At 40.4% G+C, this 22,892-nt stretch overlaps 1 protein-coding gene across 1 annotated transcript in view; it reads left to right on the top strand.

Annotated features, from left to right (window-relative positions):
• Window positions 1-22,892, top strand: part of ST8SIA1 (ST8 alpha-N-acetyl-neuraminide alpha-2,8-sialyltransferase 1) — a 112,355-nt gene that overhangs the window by 12,084 nt on the left and 77,379 nt on the right. The window contains exon 2 of the mRNA XM_014880251.2: window positions 13,989-14,133. Coding sequence (XP_014735737.2) covers window positions 13,989-14,133 — 145 coding nt within the window. The remainder of the gene's footprint in view (window positions 1-13,988; window positions 14,134-22,892) is intronic.

Below are 22,892 nucleotides of genomic sequence, written 5' to 3'. Positions count from 1 at the left end.
ACAGCAGGCAATTCTTTGACTTCTCATATCTCAAACTGGGCTTGGTTATTATGGTTTTGGGGTGAGACTTTAAAACAAAGGCATGCTTTGTTCTGTCTAGATGCCTTCCATAGCATTTCTGATGAGATGACTTCTCACTTTATGTTTAGTAGAATCATACACATTGTTGGCATTAAATAGATGCATACATAATGTGTATTTAGAAAGAACTACAAGCTTCACTGTTTTGGGGATATTCAGCTACTTCAAAACTCCACATGCACTTGGTCAGTTCTGGTTCCAAGCTTTGGAGCAGCTCTGGGAAGGTGAGGGATTTGTGGGGGCAGACGTGGAACTTCTACACTTCTGGGTGTCAAATGCCAGCATCTTCTCCAGAGTGATCTTTCTGTGCGGGAGGAGGGTGCAAAGCAGTGAAATTCTGGGTCCTGGATGTTGTCTTTCTCTCTCTTCTGCAGCATTTCCATCATGTAGCTTCTGCCCCAAATATGCCTACTTCCCAATGGCTGTAGGAATCCTGTGGGGATCTGCAGGAGATTTGTGACAGGTATGCACCATTAATCAAATTATAATGGACTTTTATTGCAGTGCATAAAAGTCTTTAGCAGGACTAATTACTGCATCAGGTCCTATTAGTTTCGTTTCCTATTTCTGCCAAGGCCTGGCACCAAATGCTGCAGAGAAAGTCATGCAATAAATGTAGCAGTAGTATGATCTCCCAAATAAGTCAATGTCTCAGGTTCTTAGCATTTTGAGACTTCATTGAGCCTTCACTAACTTAGTTTAATACCTCATTTCAAATTACTGTTGTTACTTAGAACAACCTTTCATGTTCATAGTGCTTACATAAACAATCAATTCCATCTTAACCATCATTATGCTTAATTAAGGAAGTGCAGATGTTCTTGGAATGGTTAGTTCTTAAATATATTTGTCTTATTCTTAGACTGCTGCTTAATCAATTAAAAAAATGTATTTTCTCTCTGACTCATACACCCTTTTTGTACTAATTTGCTTTTTTATCTGGTTGATTTTTAGATTGTGACACTGTACTAGAAAACAAAATGCCACCATGCTGTTGAAAACTAAATAGCTCGTCTTCAACTCTGTAGTAAACAATTTAATTATTGTGGAAACTGAACTATTGCTCTCTAAAATTGTTGAGTTGTTGCTTCTGAACTGATCCTCTTTTTTTTCTAAATAATTCACTGCTTAAGTTTCTTAAAATGAGTAGCATAGACCAACTGGCCATGATTCAGTAACTCTGTAACTTGTCATGCATTCTTGAGCTGCAAGGTGAATTTTCAAGATGAATTTGAGACCTAAAAAGGTGGCAGTTGGACTACCCAGTTGATGGATGCTCTCAAATCAGCTGTATCAGGCCTGGGAACTGATGCTCTGTCAAAGAAAAAAGTATGTTGGGTTAACTTTTGTGTAGTACACATCCTGTAGGTATGAGCGTGGGAGTCTTCTCATGCAGGTCAAGACACTGACATTTATTTTCCTGATAGGGCACGTTTTTGTTATTTTTACTCAGCAGCAGGAAGGAAGACCACAGATTCAGTCAGGTCTTTGTGGAGTAAGTGCAGTGCTGCCCCAAGAAGCTGGGGACAAAGGGGTCAGAAAGAGACAATGTCCTGGGTGCTTGGGGCCAGGGACTGCAGGATTCTTGTTTGCAACACGTGGTTTCCACAGTGTTCCCAAAGGACTATGAGCTACTTCCAGGCCAGACTGAGGAGCTCAGGATCAATCAATAAATTAGAGAATCTGCCACCTTCCTTCCTCACTCCCCTTAGGGTCCTGAATGCATTGTTTCATGGGCCAGTGGTTTTATTGATTATATATCCCCAGTCAGGGCTTTCTTGTTAGTGAATAGAAGATCCAGCTGTAAGCTGTAACCCATCAATATCTGTACCAAAAATTATCCCTGACTCAGTCCAGAAATCTCCCAGGTTGCTTGCATCACTCTGTATTGCCCTTCCTATGGATGTCAGGGAGATAGATACAAGTTTCCTAATGGACCCAGAGTTTGTGATCCAGGGATTTCCTTGACTCTTTTAAAGGAGGTTTCTGTTCCCAGCATTATGCCTCATTCTTTGGGAATTGAGCATGTGGATTCCTGGGTAAAAGTAAACTCAGGTTGGATACATGAGCCTGAGAGACTGCATGTCTGTGAGTTTTATGTCTTGTCTTGTTTGAAAGAACTGGTTTATAAATTCCTCCCTCAGATCTTTTCAGAACCCAGCTCAAGTATTTTTAATATTTAGATTTCTTTGGATTATGGGTAGTCTGTGAAAACTGGAGCATGGCAGCTAATTAAATTTAGAAATTCGACAGTACTTCAACCCAAAATAGTTTCCTGTGATATGTGTAGCTGTATATGTCAAACTCTTCAGGCTTGGCTTTTATTTAGAATTTCATAGTGTTGCAGTATATATAACTCTTGCAGGGTTTCAAGGTGGCATGTTTTGCTTTGTTGTAGTATGCTAGGCAGCTCCCAAAACAGCAACAAGTCTCCTGTTTACTACCTTTACTCTAATGGATTTTGTAACTGGGTTTTCTCAGAATAAAAGTCTATAAAGGATGGGAAACTCAGTCAGAAAGAGGAGGGGGAAGTAAAACTCCAGACTTGGTTGCTGCCAGGAACATTTCCTGTAGCTGTTCTGCAGCTCTTGGAAGCCCAGGGTTTCCCAGACCCACCAACTCATGGCTGTGCAGGGGAGATGTGGTTGTATAGCTGGGGGCAGGTCTGACAGATGGCAGAGGCAGGAGGGGTGGGTGGAAAAGAAAACATCTTGGCAAGATGGGTAGGACTCATAGCATGTAGTAATCTCCGTGGTTTGTGTTTGACAGGCTTTTAGGAATTCTAATCTCACATGGAGTGTTATCTTGTTAAGGGCCACCAGATTGGGCAGAGGGAGAAGTTGGATAAATTACATTTTCTGCCAGAACTTCAGGCCTATAAGAGCTTAGTACATAAATCATGTTTATCCCCTAGGAAGCTGTTTGATTGCTCTGGGTTAACAGAGTTTGTGCATTCCTGATTTATTCCCAGCAGCATAGAGCATAGCACAGCAAACTGCTCAGATTAGGATAGACTCAAACATGCTTCCTGTCTTGTGCTCACTTCTTTTTCACTGCCAGCTCTCTGTTTTCTACTTTTGCTTCTTCTTCTGTGCCGGAAACTTCCCCACCCCAGAACCACTAAACATTGTGGTGTGTTGTGAAACTCCGTTTGTAGTGAGTGCTGCCAAATATAATTTCCTAAATGATAGCGGCAAAACAGGGTGCAATGGGTTGAAAGTTGTAAATATGTGATGATCTTGATGACTGGAGCCGTTGGGGCTATATAGTCTATAATGACTCTGATAAGAGCTGTGATAAGATGTAGTGGTGCCTGTGAACTTCTGGAATCTTTGGAAGTGAGTTTAGGAAACTCTGTTTTCAGCACTATGTGAAAGCCAGGTTTATATTCCTTGATTACACTGGATAATTCTTTCTTGTGGGTTGGGGAAAATTCTGCCAGCTCTTTCTAGGATCTGGAATAGCTCAGATGATGAGCCTCTGCATGTCCTTTGGAAGCAGCTGTTAATTAATAGAAATGCAGATTACATGTTTAGATGAAACAAGGAGTGCTTAGATCCGCACTGCTTAAGTCTGACCCAGGGAATTCCCAGTGTTTTGTACACCCTGAAATCCCAGTGGATGTTTGTGGTGAGCAGTGGATTGGTGCTGTGACCCTGTCCAGAGAGCCTTGGCTCGGGCTAGGTTGCCAGTGAAGGAGTGGAGTGACTCAGAAATGAGATTATGTGGGAGGAAATTCAGAAAATATCTCCTGGGCTGTTCCCCACCTCCTGTTAGAGACTCCTGAGGTTTCTTTGCCGTAGTGAGCATTAGAGAGGAGGTTTGAGAATGCTTTAAGTAATCACAAGAGACATTTTACAGAGTTGTTAGTAAGCTGGCAGCATTGTTGAGATCAAATGGCAAAAGATTACTTCTGCATCAGCATTTTGTCCTTTCTAATGTAGTGCTAGCAGTGTTTTTTACTGATATATGTTCAGAAAGACAAAAAAAAAAAAATTTTGAGTTATTTTGCTCCGGCAAAATGGACCTTCGACCATCTCAAATCAACCCACAGCTATCACTCAGCCACTGGGAATGGAAGTAGGAGAGTAGGAAAAAGGAATTCTGCGATCCAGCACTTGCTTCTGCTTTTGTTTCATCATAACAGAGTCCCTGATGATCATCAATAAACTTTATTTTTGGGTTTCACTGGGCCTACAGGAGAGAAAGGTGTGAAGACAAACAGGGTATATGGCCTCTTGTTCTTGGAACAGGTGTCTGAAGGTGATTTGTGAGAGCATCTCAGCTGATCTTCCCTGTAAGAACAGACTCATTTCAGCCCAGAGCTGGTGAGATCTTATTTCAGTAAGTTGGTAAAGAGAAAAAACAATTACACTATGATGGAGTTCAATATGAGTGCAAGATGACTAGCATTTAACTTTTTTCTGTAGCCTCACCAAAAGAGACTTAAAAAGACTAGGAATTAGAATTTCTAATAAAAAGAGGTTCCAATTTGGATATGTCTTTCCTTTATTTTAATCTACTTAGTGCCTTTAGCAAAGTGTTTGCATCAGTGAAGCTGATTTTACAGCACCTAGCACTTGGGCAAGGTTTAGAACACATTAGCAACATTTCAAAAATAAACCTTTTACCTGCAAACAGAGGAATTGCAAGTTCAAGGTGTGTTTCAGATAAATGGCTCTGTTTTAATCCATGATAATTTTACCATTCTTGTTTATCTATTAGAAGCCATCTGTCAGCACACAGAAAGACCACTGAACTCAGTTCAGAAATATTTCTGGATCCTCGGCCAACTGATGGTCAGCTGTTTACAGAAGTGGTGGTGGTGGTTGCAGCAGCTAGGGTTGTAAGTGAAGTCCAGTGTCAGTGCTTGGTGATGCATTAAATCCTGGCTTTCATCCAAAACTAGACTATTACAGCTTAACTGGTGTATAATTCTGGGTATACAGAAGCAACAAAGAGCACACTGTTTTGTCAGTGTCCATTTCAAGGAAGCTAAAGCAAGGCTTTATTTGGCATTTATGGATTATTTTTCCTTTTTCAGTCTGTAGGAAATGTGATGTAACTGGAATCTCAAATCATAATCCACTCGCTTTAAGAAATTTCTGTCATTGGCAGATTTCATCCGAATCAAACGGAATAATAGAAGTTTACAGGTAGGGAGTTCCTACCAGTTTAATGAAAAACTGGAGAAAAGAGAGAGGTCAAGCCCAAGGTTTCCTATTTTGTTTGGCCTTCTATTTGACTGATCAACTCATTCTTCTGGCTGGTAGCCATCAGATGGATGGTTCCCAACCAGGCAAAACCCATTCCACCTCCTAAACAATTGATAGTTATGAGATGTGGGAAGCAGTTTCTGAGAAATGAGAGGAGCAAGTTTCTCTTCAAATCTGGGCTTCCTTCAGTCTATTCCTTCAGATTTATTAATCCACTTTTGATGGGTTAAAACTTTTATCCAGATGTGCACCTTCATATGCCTTTGAAAATATATTGTTTTTCATGCCTTTTCCTGTGATACTTTACATGTGACAGAGACAAGAAAATACAGGCCACAGCTGCTGGGTCACCTACAGTTTTTGCATCAAAAACCATTTGGAGTGACAAGTGCAATAGTATTCCTTTCCTCTTTATTTTTGCTGTTTCAGCTTTCAGGAAATCTGTGTAATTAATGATTTTTTTTTTTTTCTTTCTGTCTAGTTTGCCTTCTATCAAGGGGTATGAGTGAATTGATAGAATTAGTGAAAAGCATTCTATGGACCTTTTTGGATAGGGGCACTTTTGCAAGGAGCATTATTCACAGGGACTTTATCTGGGTTGAAGAAGCAGGTGGAGAAGTCACTGAGGTGTGATAATTGACTGCTTAGGTGGTACCTATAAACACTTAGGATAGTGCAAGCTCAAATGTAAGGTTGGAGCTGCTCAATTAATTTTTACTAAATCTCCTTCTCCTGAAAGAAAAAGCCACCCTGTGCCCTTGTTGAGTCCAAATATTTCTCTCTGTGTGTGGTGGCACAAAGCAAGCAGCAATTTCACTGGAAGGTAGGAGGGAAGTGGTGAGAATAACTATTCCCTCCTGCAGAAGCAGCTCATGTAGTGGAACTTTGTGTCTCAGTTGATGGTTCTGCTGTTTTGCAAGACAGCCCTTCGTTATTTTCACCTCATATCTGTGAAAACTGCTCTCCTCCTTCCAGGTTCATAAAATTAAAAAAAAAATTGGCAATTAATCTCCTCCCCTGCCCCACTCCCCTTTGCCTCTGAATTCTCTGTGACAATATCACCTGTCAGTACAGCTGTTCCAGTTCCTGATACTGTGAGAGATGTGTGAGCAGAGATGAAAATCCATCAGATGGGGCTGCTGGCAAACAGGATCCTTCCAGGGAATGCTGTAGACAAGCAGGAGAGCTACAGTCCCTTTGTCACAGCTCACCTTTGCTGCAGAAGCTTCCATTGACTTCCTAGGATCTGGAGCAGCAGGCTTCACGGGCTGGAATAAAGCTATCTAATGCAGATGTTCCTTTTTGGTCATTAGAGAGGAGACAGGTATTTAGTCTGAGATGAAGCCCAGCCTAAAAGGTGTGGTCTCCATGAGGAAGGCTTGGAGTGACCTCAATCTGCATTTCAAATACTGTAGATGAGGTGAACCCTGTGTCTTCTCTGACACAGTTGTGTTTAGGGAATGGTGGTGGTGGCATAAGCAAAGGCTGGAGTTCAGATTTGTATGAGGTTTCTGTCTGCCACCCAGAAACCATCATTTGAGCTCATGCTCAGGTTCCTCACTTCTCTGGGCAATGTAGCTGTTCATTGCAGTTCCCAGGTGGGATTTCAAGTCACTGCTGCTGTCTCTCCTGGATGTGGTTGGGAAAATACAGATGGCTCAGAGACATCCTGCATTCCAGTAGATTTTACTGCATGAATAATTTGGATATCTTTGCTACTGCTAGTCACAGTTTGTGGTGGTTTCCTTATAATACAGCTCTTTTATATATCTGATATGAAAGTCTTAGAAAAATTTCATCTGACCAAGTCCTAGAATTCATACTCTATAATTCATACTTTAAAATTTGTATTTCAAAGTTTGCAAGCAGGGTTTGAGCATAGGAATTTGAGACAAGTTTGCATGAATAGAAATGTGCCTCTCTGAAAGGAAATGAACAATTCTGTGTTGCAGTAGCTTTTCAGATCAAAGCTGCTCCATATTTAAGTAAAAAAATTGGCAAGAGGAAAGAGAGACAGACTAAAAGCTTGTCAGGTGATCCGGTAGACTTTTATTCATTCAGTTACAGAATGGCCTGAGTTGGAGAAAACCTTAAAGATCATCTCATTCTACTCCCCAGCCATGGGCAGGGACACCTTCCACTACCTCAGGCTGCTCAGAGCCCCATCCAACCTGGCCTGGGACACTTCCAGGGATGGGGCAACCACAGCTTCTCTGAGCAGCCTGTGCCAAGATCTCCCCACCCTGACAGGGAATAATTTCTTCCTGATATCCAATTTAACCTGTTCGTTTGAAGCTATTCCCCCTTGCCCAGGCCCTTGGAAATAGTCACTCTTCATCATTCCTGCCTCTCTTCAGGCACCAGCAGGCCATAATTAAGTCACCCCAAAGCTTCTCTTCTCCAGGCTGAAAAATCCCAATTCTCTCAGCTTTATATCCTTGCTTCTTCTAGCTCACAAACATTGTTCAATCAAAACAGGTAGTTGCCAGATAGTCCCTGGCAATTTTTAGCCTCATCTGTATTTCTCCAATCCAAATGTGACTAAATGTACAATCAAAATCAAATCCCCCATTTTCTCTGACACTTTGAATATGTCTGGAAGAAAAATGTATTATTTGTATATGAAAAAAAGAATTAAACAAAATCAGTCAGAGATTAGGATGAGGTGCTTTGATGAATGACAGCTCAGATTTTACCTTCTAGAATTGAAACAGGGTTTGTTTGTTCAAGGCCAAGGCAGCAAGGGTAGGGTAACCATACCATTACAAAGGGTGAAAAAACAATTTTATGTTTCTGTTGCAATCTGGGAAACAGACCTGGGAATGCTACTGTGTGGGTGGCACCAGATCAGTGATTTTAAAATAGGTAATTAAAACCCAAATATTCTCTGGATACATCAAAATAGGTAGCGAAAACTAGATTCTCGGGTTAAATAAAATACTTTGTTTCCCTTCTGGGCACCTAAAAAAAAGCCTGAAAGAAAATTCTAAAAAGATACTGACAAAGCAGAAAAGGTGCAATTTTTTGATTTCATAGTTTCCTCCCCAACTATTAATTTAGCAATTTGTAGCAAATTATCATTAATTTATAGTTTAATTTCTTGCTTTAAAAAGTCACAGCAGCTCTGTTGCTGAGCTGATGAGGATGGTTTTCATTCATAAGAATTGTTCTTATTCTGTGGTCTCTGCAATGCAACCTCTTTCCTTTCATGCGAGATGCTGTGCCAGGCATGATTTACTGTTTGCAATCTTTTTATTGTCCTGATAACTTTATTCTCTTGAGGAAGTTGGGGAAATATTACATGATCCTTGTAAAGTCCAGACACCAAAAATTGCTGCAAGTGGCATTGAAATAGGCTGAAATCACATCAAGAAACAATATAATACTACAGTTGAGGAGGAAAACAGTCATGACTTTAGTCTTCTGAAAATCTTACCATATTGCAGAGACCTTGACTGGGGAGTAAATCAGATTATCCCTCTCCTGCTCTGTGGTATCCACTCTTTTCATATTTCTTTTTCATTGCATTTAGACCTATTCTCCAAGCTTGGGTAACTGGGTATCTTCAGAAATTAACTATGCACAGCAACGTGTTCTGGATTTGGATGTTGTATTTGGCAAAGGTCTTAATTTTAGCTAGAGTTTCAACTATGACTGTTGTCCCAAAATCCCAATTTGGTAAGCTTTTGTGGATATCAAGAGCATTTGCACTGGCCATTCTCTTATTCATTTGGTATTTGTCCAGGTGATCTTTCTTAGGAGGGAAGTTTTAAGATCATATTCCCAAACAGTTGTGCTGAGGATAATTTTCAATTCAATCTTGAGTGGGGTGTATGCCTGGAGTAGTAAGGTGCTTTAAACACCATGAACACCTCAAAGTCTCAGTGAATTCTTCAAGCTAATCCCCAGTACAAGTATTAGATTGAATTTCTCTTTCCTAAAATTCTCTTTTCCTAAAAAGCTCAATGTGTGTGACCAAGCCCAACAATGTTTTCGCAGAATATTCAGAAGCCAATTGCCAACTGCAGCTCCAAGCTCATCAATAGTAGTAGAACCAGTGATTTTATTGTTATTGAATGGCTTTGTAGAATTCTGTAGGCCCATAAAATTCCCAGACTGCCAGCTTGGAGCAGAAAATGGCCACAAGTAGAGCCATTATGTGGTGTTTGAGAGGGCTATCTTACAGCTGCAGGCATTGGCTGCTGCCTACTCTGGGACATGGGATATGAGCCTAGATTTTTCTGTTCTTGGATGGCATGGGATGCATGAGTAATGAGAGGTCAGTTTGTCCCTGTAGTTGGCAGGGGGTAGCTACCCTAGAAATAATATTTCCAAGCTTTATTTAGAATGAAATATTTAGGGGTGGATCTCGAAATAGAGAGAATAGCCATAGGAATTATGGAAAAAGGAAAAAGCTTGGTCCATAGCATGAAATTCAGGAAACTCAAACGTTTCTGCTCATCAGAGGGGAGGTTGACATTTCAGCAGCCTCCTTTAAAGATCTCTTAAAGGAAGAAAGAAAAATAATTTAAAAATCAGCCAACAACCTGAAGTGCCAAAAAATCAGACTCTGAAGAGGGTTCCTAGAGACAATATATTATTAAGCAGTGATTTTGGTTTCTCCCCTGCCACCAAAACTTCTTGCAAAAACATGGGGATGTGTTATTTTTATGGAAACATTACACCAAAGACATAATGAGGAGAATTTCATTATTAGATTTTGAAATAGGAATAGGAAATAGGTGTTGGTTTAGTTGAGGACTCCACGAGGCTCTTGGTAGGTCTTCCTGCCTCTGCTGGGGGAATGTAGATGGAAGCAACTAACAAATTGCAGAGAAGTGGATCTGTGCAAATCTTCCCAAGTGACCACATGTGCTCTGCATTCCAGCAGCTCCACAAAACCCTGGTGGTGAGGGAAGGCCTGATGGTTTTGTCTTGACACCAACTGAAGCTCCAAAGCCAGACACCATTTTTTTTTCTTCTGGGCCTTCAGATTAATTTGGTCCCAAAGCTAAATAAGGGAAGTTGAGGCAAATGGGAGTTTGCATGTAAAGGGAAGGTTTGTGTCAGATCCTGGCTCTGTTTTGCTGTCATTAGATAAAGGTTAGTGTGATGCCAGCTAAATCCAGGCAGATGAGCAGAGTCTGACTAAAGCAATTAATTTCACAAATTATTTTTATCTCAAACTTGGACGTGAGCTTCAGTCATTATTTTAATGCTCCATTAAAGTCCTACTGTAATGAAATAATAAGTCTCATGTTAACATTTTCGTGCAATGATTGAATAAGTGCCTCTGTTCAGTGCGGGGACTGCTGGCATTTGCTGGGACCTGCAGGAGCAGCATCAAGCTGTACTCTCTTCTGTCCTTTCCCCATCCATGTGCTCTGGATCATCCTTGTTTTTTGAACACTTCCAGGCATGGTGGCTCCATCACTTCCCTGTAGAAACTTTGTGAAGGTGCCTTCCACTTGCTGCTGCTGCTGCCTGACAAGTGGCTCTCCATCAATCTGATCTTTTCCACATTAGTGCAGTGCATCTCACTTGCATGGATTTAAAAGGAAAAAGCTGAGAGGAAGAATTTAGCTCCCCCTGCCTTGCAGAGTGCTGGTGGTGCTTACATGGTCCATGTAGGACAGCATCCCAAGGCAGCTGGAGAAATGGTGCTGTGCTGGGGAGGCAGGACCCACCCCCCCACCTACAGAGAAAAGACAGCTAAAGGGTTGTGACCTCCTGGCTGAAAGCCCATGCCATGGAATTGTCCATTTTTTCTTTTAGATATTCTATTGGCCGCATTTGGAATGTTCAAAATAGCTCCTTGTATCATTATTGACTGGGACTTGAGTCAAACCAGAGTGCAATTAAGCATTAAGTGTCTATAAACTGAAATCAGACTGCAAAGTTTGTTAACTTAAGGTGAAGAATAAGTAGTTTTGGAGTTTTATGAAAGTTTTGTGGATGAATTCAAGCTAAGACCTTAGTGCTGAAGCTACATTTTGCTTAATGACCTGCCTGGTGCTCAATTACAGCTGAAATCTGAGGGGTTTTAAGTGAGATTCTCCAAGGAACATTTCTCCTGCTTCTCTCACAAGTCGAGATTTGTCCCCTAAATGCTCTTGGATCTGAGGGCCCCCAGTGCTTTTTCAATGCCAATATTAAGTCCTCTCACATACATGCCTTCTCTGAATTGGAGAGAACTTTGAATCAAAAGTATATTGTTTATGTCCTGTGAGTAAAGGAATGCTTGCAGTGAGCTGAGATTCCTGGCTAAAAGCTGTGCAGTTCTGCAAATTCTGTCACACGAATGCTGTACATTTTAATCAAGCTCAGCAAACAGTTCAGGCTCCCTGATCCTGCAAAATATCCTGCTATGGGTTTGCATTTGAATCCATTCTGCTTTTAAATGAACTTATTCCTATGAAGCTTTTCTTGCTTGGTAACTTTGGGATTTGGATCAGAAAGAGAGACTTTTGTTATTCTTTTCTGACAGAGAGCACACACAAGTGCACAAGATTTTTGTGTTCACACACACAGCCTCACTCTTGAATGAGTGGCCTGCCTATTTGTGGCCCTTCCAGGAGACCCCTGCTGCTTTTCATAATCAGTTTATTAATGAAGGATTCAGTGGGAACTGAAAGAAGTTTTAGGGGCTAGGAAAGAGTAGGGATATATATCTCATCTAATTAATAGGGCAGGAGTTGTTCAAAGAGCTGTTCCTTAGCTCTTCAGTCTACCCAGGCTAAGAAAAGATTCCTTTATATAAAACACTAGATAATTTTCTACTATGTTATTTGGGGTTTTTTTGTGCTTTTTGCTCAGACCAGACTTCCAGAGGAGGTGTGAGTTGCAGAATTTCACTGGAAAATTTTAATTTTGTTCTACAGTTTCGTAACAAATGGCTTCAGCTGATCTTGGACTAATTTAACGTTTTTTGAAAGAGTTGCTGTGGGGATAGAAAAATATGCAGAATTATTTTCTTTCCACTTGAGAGACAGAAATTATTTTCCAAAATCTGCAAACTGGTTTGTGGACAGCCAGAACAATCTTCACTGTCAAATATTGTATTTGGAACAGTATTCCATGCCTGTTTTACACTGTTTCACAAAGGTTATTCAATGAGAGATTCCAAATTTCCTGTAGTCTGTTTTTCACAGTTCTATGATGAGGGCTTTATTTGGGCATCAGCAGCAGGGTGATGTGAAGCCTTTCCTTGATGGTTGGAGATAAAGCCATTGGTGTTCTTGGAATGGGAATGGCTGCTCTGGCTGACACATTGCTGTGTCCTGCTCAGAGGGACATAAACCAGCTCTGCAACAGTTCCAGAATTACAGACCTACCAAGGTGGGAAGGGGCCTCAGATGATCACCAATTCCAGTCTTTTGTGGGAGAAATGAGAATATGCAGCAGTTTGTCCTGTTGTGTCTTGAAGATCTCCAGCCTTGTGGACTCGACTACATTCTTAGGGAACTTGTTACTGGGAGCTTATTGTTACTTCAGTTGAAGTGTGTCTGAAAAATTATACTCACACATTTGCAGAGAATTATGAACTTAAGGCAAAATCAGTTTTTGATAGGAAAAAATGACGTGTTTTTTCAAATACCAATTTTTAGAGATTAAAAGTAGTGGTAAAACTCTAAAAAATGCTAAAATTCAAATTCCTTTGAATAGCTTTATGGTTTTGAATACAATCTCCTCTTTTGCAGAGGAGAACAGCTATAGCAAGCATTTTAGTAGTCATGAATAATTGATGCTTTTCTGCTTACAGCTCTTTTGCAGCCACTGGAAATGGTTCCAGTCTCTTTGGAATTACCTTTCAAATATATGAAGAATATTTATGATAACATAGTATTATAATGTAATGGTGGAATTGTGCAATGTGTGTTTTTCATACATCTGTGAACATCATCCTTCCTGGTACTGTGTAGGCTTTGCAAACAGGATATTCTGGACCTTCAGAGCTTTTCATCATTCTGTATTTTAGGATATTAATTGCCGAGTTTGTTGTGGTACAGAATTTTCAGGATAACCTTCAATCACCTCACCAACTCTCCAATTTCTACTCAGGCTGAGTAGTATTTTTGGGAAATGAAAGAGTAAGAGGATATGGAGTTTCAGCAGGGACACTAACAAGTATAGTCACTCTCTCTAAATATAATCCATCATACTGGGATGACTCAGGCTGCCCTTCAGTTAGGAAGCAGGCTCTAATACTGCTGGGAATGTAGCACAAGGACATTCGGTAACTGAAGAGAGGTGCCAAAATTTCCATACCTAAGTATGTAACTGGGGTTTTAGGAGGCCTGCTCTTCATAAATAATGTTTATGTACCTTAGATCAAAATTTCAAAGGAACTTATCTGATATCTCTTTGTGTTGGAGACCAGGTTTTTACGATTAAAATGGGCTGTATAAGATGCAGTTTCTTTTGCAGAATCTTGGTTTTGTTTATGTGTCAGTCTGAATGAAAATTTAGATCTATATTTTTTCCTGACTATTTCTAAGATTTTCTGAAATAAAAGCAGATTTTCTGGCTCTTCTGTAAGTAAAAAAGAGTCCTATGATTCATCTACTGGCTGGGAAGTGTGGCTTTGGGGCACCTGAGAGCAGGCAGGAACACAGATGTGAGGGGTGATGATTAACAAAGGTGTGACAAGACTCCAATTAATACCATTTACTCTTTTTTTCCCTTCTCTAGGAAGCTGCTGGAAGAATGCTGTGACCCTGGGCAGCTCTTTGCTATGACAAAGATGAATTCCCCTATGGGAAAGAACCTCTGGTTTGACGGGGAATTTTTATATTCTGTCACAATTGACAATGCAACTTACTCTCTCTTCCCACAGGTTAGTAACCATGTTTTATTTTCATTTTAAGTATTAAAATACTAAATGGTAACATGATACAAATGAGTCTAAATAGGCTGAAGGGTCATCAAGAAATTGTATCTTCATTTCTCAATAACAAACAACAAAACTGCTTTTTTACTTCCACATTCTGAAAATTTTGGTTGTATGAATGTTAATACTTCCCTGGCTGCTTTTTGGGATGTACACAAGGGATGAAATTGGGTCAGCTGTCTTGATTTTTAAAATGTTTGGTTCTGGCTATTTTAAGAGGGTGATTTCTGCATTTCAGTCAGGGATCACAGTCACTGTGAGCCTGATCCCTCACCTACAATTGCTTCAGTTCAGATCTGTGTAGCCAAGATGGGACAGTGCTTTGTGTGAAGGTGTCCCAAGTTAAGGAAGTTCATTGATGGCAAACAACGTAAGTCCAATAAGAGAAGCCAGCAGCTTGACTTTGTTGATTTTTGCTGTGTTTTTGAATGTTGGAAGTGGTTGGTTATTAATATCTATCAAAGGTGCTCGGTTAAGTGCAGGGGTTTTGAGAGCTGTCAGTTTGTAATACTGATCTAGGTTGTTTCTTGTATTTTAAATTAATACAGGAACTGATACTAAATAGTGAGTTGGTTATATTGAATACAAATATTTTATGTGGCTACACACTTAAAGAAAGCCAAACTTCTGGCTATATTAATTGATTTACCTGCTACTTTAATCTGTCAAATTCAAGGTATAGGGATTTATTCAGCCTCCCAGTGTTGAGTCATTCACACAGGGCTTCTCATTTGTTGCTGTTTCAGTTAAATACATAGCAGAGCTCTTACTTGTTAACTTCATCCTGCATATAAAACATCATAGAAGTTTTAGGGGTTTTTTTTAAAGTAGTTTTTAGATCTAAAAAACCCCAGAGTTACTACTTTGAATGAGTTTCTTTTAATGGAGAAGGAGTGAGGGGAAGCTGCACAGTGGGGCAGAGGAGATGGGAGCACCTGTGGTCTGTGCTGATGTGATCCACAGAGCTCTGTTACAGCTGTGTCTTGCTCAGGATGCCAGGTCCTCTGTCTTCTCACTGGTCCCTGTTGCCATGAGCTGGGTGATGGCTCTGCCTCCCTCAGCCTGCTCCTAGCTTTTGTGTCCCAGCAAGCTCAGCAAACAAGTAGGTGCTGAAACCTGCCTGGCAAGTGGATTTTTTCCTGCAATGCAGCTGGAAAAGGGTTTCCCAGCTGGACTGAACTTCTGGAGACTGATAGAAAGTTTATGATGTGATGCAGAGAAGTGGCTGTAGGTTTTGCTTATGGTGATTGGTGTGATTTGTTGCTACTGTATCAGACAAAACCAGCATCCTTGGCAGAGCTGTGAACTTCGTACCACAAAGGTACTGGCAACAGGTGCTCAAAATGTGTGTGTTTTTTCCAAGGTTTCGGGAAAGCCCAGTCTGGGCTGGCAGAGGAGGGTCACTGTTTTGTGATCGATTTGGGATTTCAGATTTGGGGCTTTTTTTGGATTAAAACCTAGCACTCTGCTTGGCCACAGTGGTGTCCTTCCTCCTTTCACAGCACAGAGTAGCTTGCTGGATGGACTCCTTTGTAGATGTTAGAGAGAAATAATAGTCTTTGCAACTCCACTGGTTCCCAGGGTCCTAATACCTGTCCTTAAAGTTTATCAGCTGGTCAGATCAAGAGTAAAGATCTGGGAAGTCTGGAATAGAGCAGCTCCTGGGGAACAACACGGGCTGAGCAGCTGGGATTCAGTGTCCTTGGGCTTGTCAGACAGGCTGCAGAGGGGGTGGGTAGATGCTGCTGGAGAGTTGGTGGTGGAAAAGGGGAATTTTCATCATGTTCCAGCCCTGGAATGTTCCAACCCAGGACTGCTATCCCTTTAATGAGGTGATGGGCAGTTTGTTTCTGACAAGTGGTACTCACTACTGCTCCTTCTTTCCTGGCAAGTACCACTGCCTCTAATTTGATGTGTTATTCCTTTGCATTTTGCCCAGAGGAATTTTGTAGGCCTTTGTCAAACAAAATCCTGGAAGGCTTAAAAGCTAAGGAGGATCTATTTGCAGTAATTTTTAAAATGCATTTCTCTACTTTTCTCTTTGTTTCAAGAGAAGTACTTGCCTAAATTTTCCAGGCTCCTGCTTTGAAGAATGGTGTCTGTTATTAGCTTGCTTGCAAGTAATTTTCCTGAAGATGAATGTTCCTTTCAAAAGTATCCCAAAGCTTAAAACCACTCACAAAATATGGTTAATACTCTGAAATGCCAGGGGATGTAACAGTAATGTAAAGGGCCACAGGTGTGTTGATATAACAAAAAAAATTTACTCTGAAATAAATAAAAATGGCTCCATCCACATTGCTGGGCTTGAGCAATTTGGTGATTGCAGAAGATTTCTCAGTCCTGAACCAAAGACTAACTTATAGGATAATGTAACTCAAAACTAAATAGGGAACTTGCTGTATTTCATGTTATACAAAAATAAATATGTCCAAAATTAACACATAAAAAGTCACTTATTTCTGAATGTGAGCAATAGGAAATAGAATATTTTTTCTTCTGAGCTGTCTGTAGATAAGATTCTTACAGCTGGGTCAACATTTTCTGACAGAATGCTTTTCCACTAAAAATGCTATTTCATGAAAATATAAATTTAGTATCAGTTCATTAGTTTTTCATTTTTTCTTTGAAGTGAAAAGGTTAAAAGGTTTTGGTGGTGTTATAACATTTCATTTTAACTCTTTTTTTAATGTAATACTTCTGCTGTTGGAGTTTTATCAGCTCTGTTGCTGCCTCTTTTTTCTTCAGAATTTAAGTGATTATGTTACTCCTTTTATTTTTTCAAGTTTTTGACCCACCACGGGAGAAATTAGCAAAAGAGAAAAGCTTTTATGTGGAAATAGTCATTCAATGCCCAATTTCAGCTTATGAGGACAAAATCCGATGTTCGCAGAGTTTTGCATAAACCAGTAATTCCAGATGCTGGAAGCAGCTCCTCTTGGTCTATCACTCTGTGTCATTTTACCCCTTGATTTTGAGAATTAAATTTTTTGGAAGCAGAAATGAGATATTGCACTGACTGCAGCGCCTTTCCCCTCCTGCAGAGAGCTTGGGCAATACTGAGCAGTCACAGGAGCCGCACTGGCCACTAAAGGTCGTGGGCAACTTGTAGATGTATCTTGTCACCAGTGTGGACCCCTGTAAAGCAGAGCACAGAGCTGTGTGTTGGTGAGCCCAGCACTGCTGTCCCTGATGAGACAGACACACATTCCCACAGTCTGGAAGTTCCTCCCTCAGCTCTGGTCCTGCAGCATTGCACTGAGGCACGACAGAAGGCATGACTGGCATTTCCCACCCTGCACCACCTGACTGGGATGGCACAAACCAGGCTTCCATATATTCCTGCACTCATTTTTAGCTGCTCTGAGTAAGCAGGATGTCACCACATGGGTGGCTAGGATGTAACTCAAAACCATGTGAGAGAAACGTGAACTGACACTCATCTGCTTTGGACGTAGAGAATGCATCAAGCCCCAGTTTCAAAAGGTTTTTTTTTTTAATGATTTTTCACTCCTTTCTATCTTTTTTCTCCTTAGAGTTTCAAAAACAAATTTCAGAGTATCTGTAGCATTAGAGAGGAAAAAACTGCTTACCCCAATAGCTAGTTTTTTATGCAAATATCTGGGTTTTGGTGCTTGTTGGCTTAAGCCTATAGCAAGGAAGAACTGAGATAAATTTCTGAGGTCACCTTTCTCCATCTCCCAAGAGGTTAAAAACTCAAGTTAAATCAAATGTAATTTTTCACTCTGCCTTGTATTATTTTGGAGGGTAGAGGAGTGAATACATTTCAAAAGACATTTGAAATGCTAAACTTTAACTTTTAAACCTGGCAAAATAAAATTATTAATTGAAAAAAAAATTCCGGTTTCATTGTGTTTCACTTGAAGCAGTTAGACACTTTTAGTACCAGCAAATGATTTTAAATTACTAAAATACAATTCCTCAGTTGCTCAAATCCCCTGTAAAGTTTCACTTGCCAAAGCTGTCAGTTGCAAGAGTGGCTACTTGCACTGAGCTCCTCATGAATAGTCATCACAAATGATGTTGGAGAAATCCAAAGGAAATAACTGCCAACCACAAAAAATAAATTGGGAAATATGGCATCTGTTTCTGGATACTTTGTGATCAGGAGAAAGATGATATTTTCCAAATAACATGTATAATATAGATATTTGTTTAAAGTTTAAATTCCCACCATTAATTTAAAGGCAGAGGAAAAGTTGCTCTAATTGTAAATGTAAAATGGAGACATTCTCTGATATTTTCTGGATTTTCTGAGCGGTGTATTGGGTAACAGTGGATTATTTGATGATTGTGCTGTGTGATTTGTACTTTTTGTTCAGGGTACCTGTTAAATTTTGGGAGCTTATTTGGTATTTCTTAGATGCTCACAACATCTTTCATTTAGCCAGAGATTTTGTGTCATCGTGCTGGTGCTCTTTCAAAGCAAATTCCTTGCTCCTACAGTTATAGCCTGCAGCAAGTAGAATAATTTGTAATTATTTCAGGAGAAAAAAATCAAGTTGGGAGTTTGGTTAGACTCTGCAAGCTTTTTCTCTAATTGCATGGTGAGAGTAACAGGAAAAACATCCCGAGGAAGGAAATGGCACTTGGGTTCTAGCAAAAGCTGAGGTGTAGGAGCAGCAGGTTCTGGGAAAGGTTAGATGGGAGCCAGCTGCTGTGCAGATCCAGGGTGGAATGTGAAGCTAGAGCTGTGTAAAGAAAGTCAACCCCTTTAAGAGGGCATTGTTACCTTCCTTAGGGCAAATACTCTGTGTTGGACTGATTTTAGACCCAGGTGATCCAAAAATTGTGTGTAAAATGGGAAACTGCCCGAAGCAATGTGGGCTAGGATCTGATGGATGGGCTGCAGTGCTGCCAAGAGGCAGGAATTACTGCCCTTGCTGTTGATTTTGGATGTGCTCTGGTAATTTTTTTGCTAGCAGAATACTCTGCTCTCAGAAATGCTCTGTAATTAATAACTGCTTGGAGAAATACAGTGGAATATTGGCTGTCATTTATGGCATTTTTTTTCTAGATGTCTTGCATATGGATGTAAATTTTAGGTCTACAGACATTCCATTGAGCAGCTTTTATTTCTATTTCCATTAATTCTGCTGTCTAAATAGTACCTCCTTTTCTGCCTTTGAGTTGTATTAAGTTAGGATTTGGGGAAATTTCTTGGAGCTTTCCCTTTTGGTCCTTTTTTTTTTTTCCTGCCCCCTATGCCTACTTTAATACACAAACTCTGTTCTTGATTGGGGCTACATATATTGACTAAAAATGAAAGTGTGATTAACATTGTATACTAAAAGGTGAAGAGGTATTTAAATATTATGAAATAAAAGTTGTGGAAAGCAACTAATATATTTTTTATTATTCAAGCAATTGTGTCATACAGTGCTTTTCATAAATTGGAAGATGAAATACTCTCTGTAGAGACCTGACAAATTGTGCTCTTTTGGAGCACGAGTCTTCCCTTTGATGCTTTGAGAGGCTGCCCTAGAACAGAGGCTGAACAGTGTTAAAGGAATAAAGTAGGTATTTATTAAAAGGCCTTCACAGGCTACACCCTGGGCAGTACAAAAGCCTGACCACGGCTCCACTCAAGATGAATAATGGCTCACGAGATTTCACAGTTTTATAAGTTTTGAGCCATTTACATATTGGGGTTAATTGTCCAGTTACAGCTTCAGGTTATGAAGTCTCATAACCTCTCAGTTTGTTTTCCTCAATTTGTTGTTATTTGCACTTTTTTGGCCTGAAACTGCAATGGTGCCCTTGGTTTTTTGGGCTGGCAAAACATTGTTTTGTCTGACTAAACTGTGAGGAGAACTTGCTAACACTTTGTAAAGTTCAGAGTTACATACTAATGCAGTACAGAATCTGGATAATATGAAAGCTAAAACTTAAGGCATCACCTTCATTTGTGGATAATCTCTAGCCATTGGCATCAGGGTGATCAAAACAAAAATGTGGCTTAATATTTGGTTAAGAGAAACCCCTACCTTCATTATGATTCCATCCTGACTAATTAAGAGCTGTGTAATTGAACAGTTTGTGTTAGGAAAGCAATAATAGAGCATCCTCTACTTTGGCTGGTCAGTTAAGCAAGAGCCACATTGTTTCTCAAAGTGCTCTGTAGAGACAAGATGCAAACATACCTGGTGGTGAAAATCGAGTTCATGCTAAACAATGCGAGCTGGAACACATTTAATTTGTAGAGGAGGGGCGACATGCCCTTGTTGAAGTGAGCTGAGTGAGACCAAGGAGTTGCTTTCTGTGCCCTGTTGATGTGGGCTTTGGTCAGCCTGGGCTTGCTGAATGTGTCCAGCCAAGCAGCTCGGCCAGGCTGTCCTGGGTGAGCCTGATTTTCCTGGGTTTTATCTGCAATAATGCACATGCCAGGCTTCAGAGGGTGCAAACACATAAAGGGATGCTGACCTTTCCAAATGTAACCTAGAGAAAGGGAAGGACTGGATCTGGCTGCAAAGTGTCAGTTTGGCCTGCAGGCAGAGAGAGGATGGGCTGCCCCTACTCAGCCTTTGTGCTTCAAATCCAAAGTGACTGAGCATCCATCACTCTCTTTCCTAGGTAACACAAAAGCTCATGTTCCTATTCATTGACTGCACAGCTGAAATGTTCTCCCTGAAGTATCATCTTTATGTTGCCTACAGGTCACAATTACAAATGTTCTGCTGTGGGATTGCAAAGTACAGAGTTAAAAAGCTCAACTCGAAAAGGAAGTAGGAAGTGCAAGCAAAGAGGGACAGAGAGGCTCTGGGAATTTTTTGGGCTTTTTTGTCGATGTCCATCTGTTTTATCGGGATATAAACTTGCTGCCTTAGAAGCAGGAACTGTTGCAAGCAAAAGAATAATCAAAGGAAGTGAGCACAGATGAGAAGCTACAGGGACACCAAACTTGTGATGGTTATAAGTGACTTCAGGGCATATGAGCTGCCTGGCTGGGGGTGTAAAAATAGAAATAAGGGTGAGTTCTAGTTTGCCCAAAGGCAACCCAGTTAGGTTTGCTTTGTTTGTTTTATTGTAGTTTAATATAACTGATAAGATACTAAAAGGAAATTGTTCCTCCATGCAGAGGTTTTTCTGGCAGTGAACTTGTTTTTACACGAAGACTCCCACCTACAGGTGCAGTGAGACCTTTGGTTCTTGAGAAAGCTTTATCCTTGATAGGCTGTCCACCTGTTGGCCTTTCTTTTTGTTCATGAATTTTGTTACTAAAATTCATCTTGTTCAGTTTAAAGATGTTTTACTGTATATGTCACTGTATATTTGAATTATTCAGGCATCAGCACATTACATTTTCTCTCTGCAGTAGTTGGGTTTTTTTTGTAAGATACTTCTTAAAATAGGCTTAATACCTCTACTGGCTTATTTGAGGCTTAGGTTTGGGTCCATTTTTTACCCAGCTCTTACCACCTGGCAGAAGAGTGAGTATGAATTTGTGGAATGCTACATACTTCTATTTTTATGTGGTGTTATTATTTGGTTCCTTGATATGCCTTATGTAAATTTTACTGGAATATAGCAGGATACCAGATTATGTTCAGAAGGTATTTGTTGTGTAGCAGAGATGCAGCCCCCCCTCTTCTCCCATATATTTCTAAACAGAGATGGAGTGGAGTCTGCACGCTTGGACAAAGTCAGGGAAGGTTATGCCATTGCTAAAGATATTAAGAAGGGGTAGCAAAGTTACAAATCTCGTAGGAAGATTATATAGTGACTTTTAAGAGACCCTTTATGTCTTCTTGCTTCGAGGGGAGTCTAAGCCCAGCTGTGTATGTAATGAGAGCTCTGCTGCATTACAGATCAGAAATAGACTTAATGTAGCCAGGCATTACTGATTTAGAGTGCTTATAACCTGACATGACATGGAAGAGAAGGGCTGTGGTTCTCTCCTGGGGCTACTTTTATCACCTGCATAATTCCCAGGTGGCAGGCACTGACATCTTGGCCATAGGGAAAATAACACAGTAGTGGTTTTCTTCCATCAGGATGCACTGGATAAATCCTGGATGTGCAGGTTGCTCAGACCAAGAATCCAGACTGCTTTCTCCTTCTTGATCTACAAAGCTTATACTCTTTTGGAGTCTTTAAGGAGAAATTTGGCAATTAAGTTGGTGTTGCAGATTGTCTACTGGCCAGTAACTACCAACCTGAGGTGACTTTGGAATGTGGTGGCCAAAGGTTTAGTCTGTAGTGGCCGGCAAAGGCAAGGAAACTGAAAGTACTGGTGTGAACTGAGCCAACATATGACATTTAATGGCCTAGTGAGGTTTGACTTGTGTAATAGAACTGTGAATCCCAGGTGCTGAAATAAATAGTTCTTTTCAGTGCGGAAATGGTATCTTTTTTTTTTATTTCTTCTTCTGTAATTTATTTTTCAAAGACTGGCCTAGAGATTTCTGCTAACCATGGGCATTTGTGGCTGGGGGCAGCTGGCAGTACATTGTGGAGAAGAGCAGTTTTCATTAAAACATATCTGGCTTAGCAGATGATTTGAAGGAAGAATACTTGAGTCCAAGACCATGGCTTAAGCTCACTTTAGTCTGGTCCATCAGTCCCAGGGAGACTGCTGGAGGCATTCACAGGATATTTTCCTGCAGGGTTCATTATTTCTTGCACAATTCTGCACACTCTCCCAGGCAAGCCTTTGATCTATAAGCTGAAAATTAGTTATAAAA

The sequence above is a fragment of the Sturnus vulgaris genome, chromosome 5, assembly GCF_052056855.1.
Source record: "Sturnus vulgaris isolate bStuVul1 chromosome 5, bStuVul1.hap1, whole genome shotgun sequence".
Lineage (NCBI taxonomy): Eukaryota > Metazoa > Chordata > Aves > Passeriformes > Sturnidae > Sturnus > Sturnus vulgaris.
This window is presented reverse-complemented; position numbering and strand designations above follow the sequence as displayed.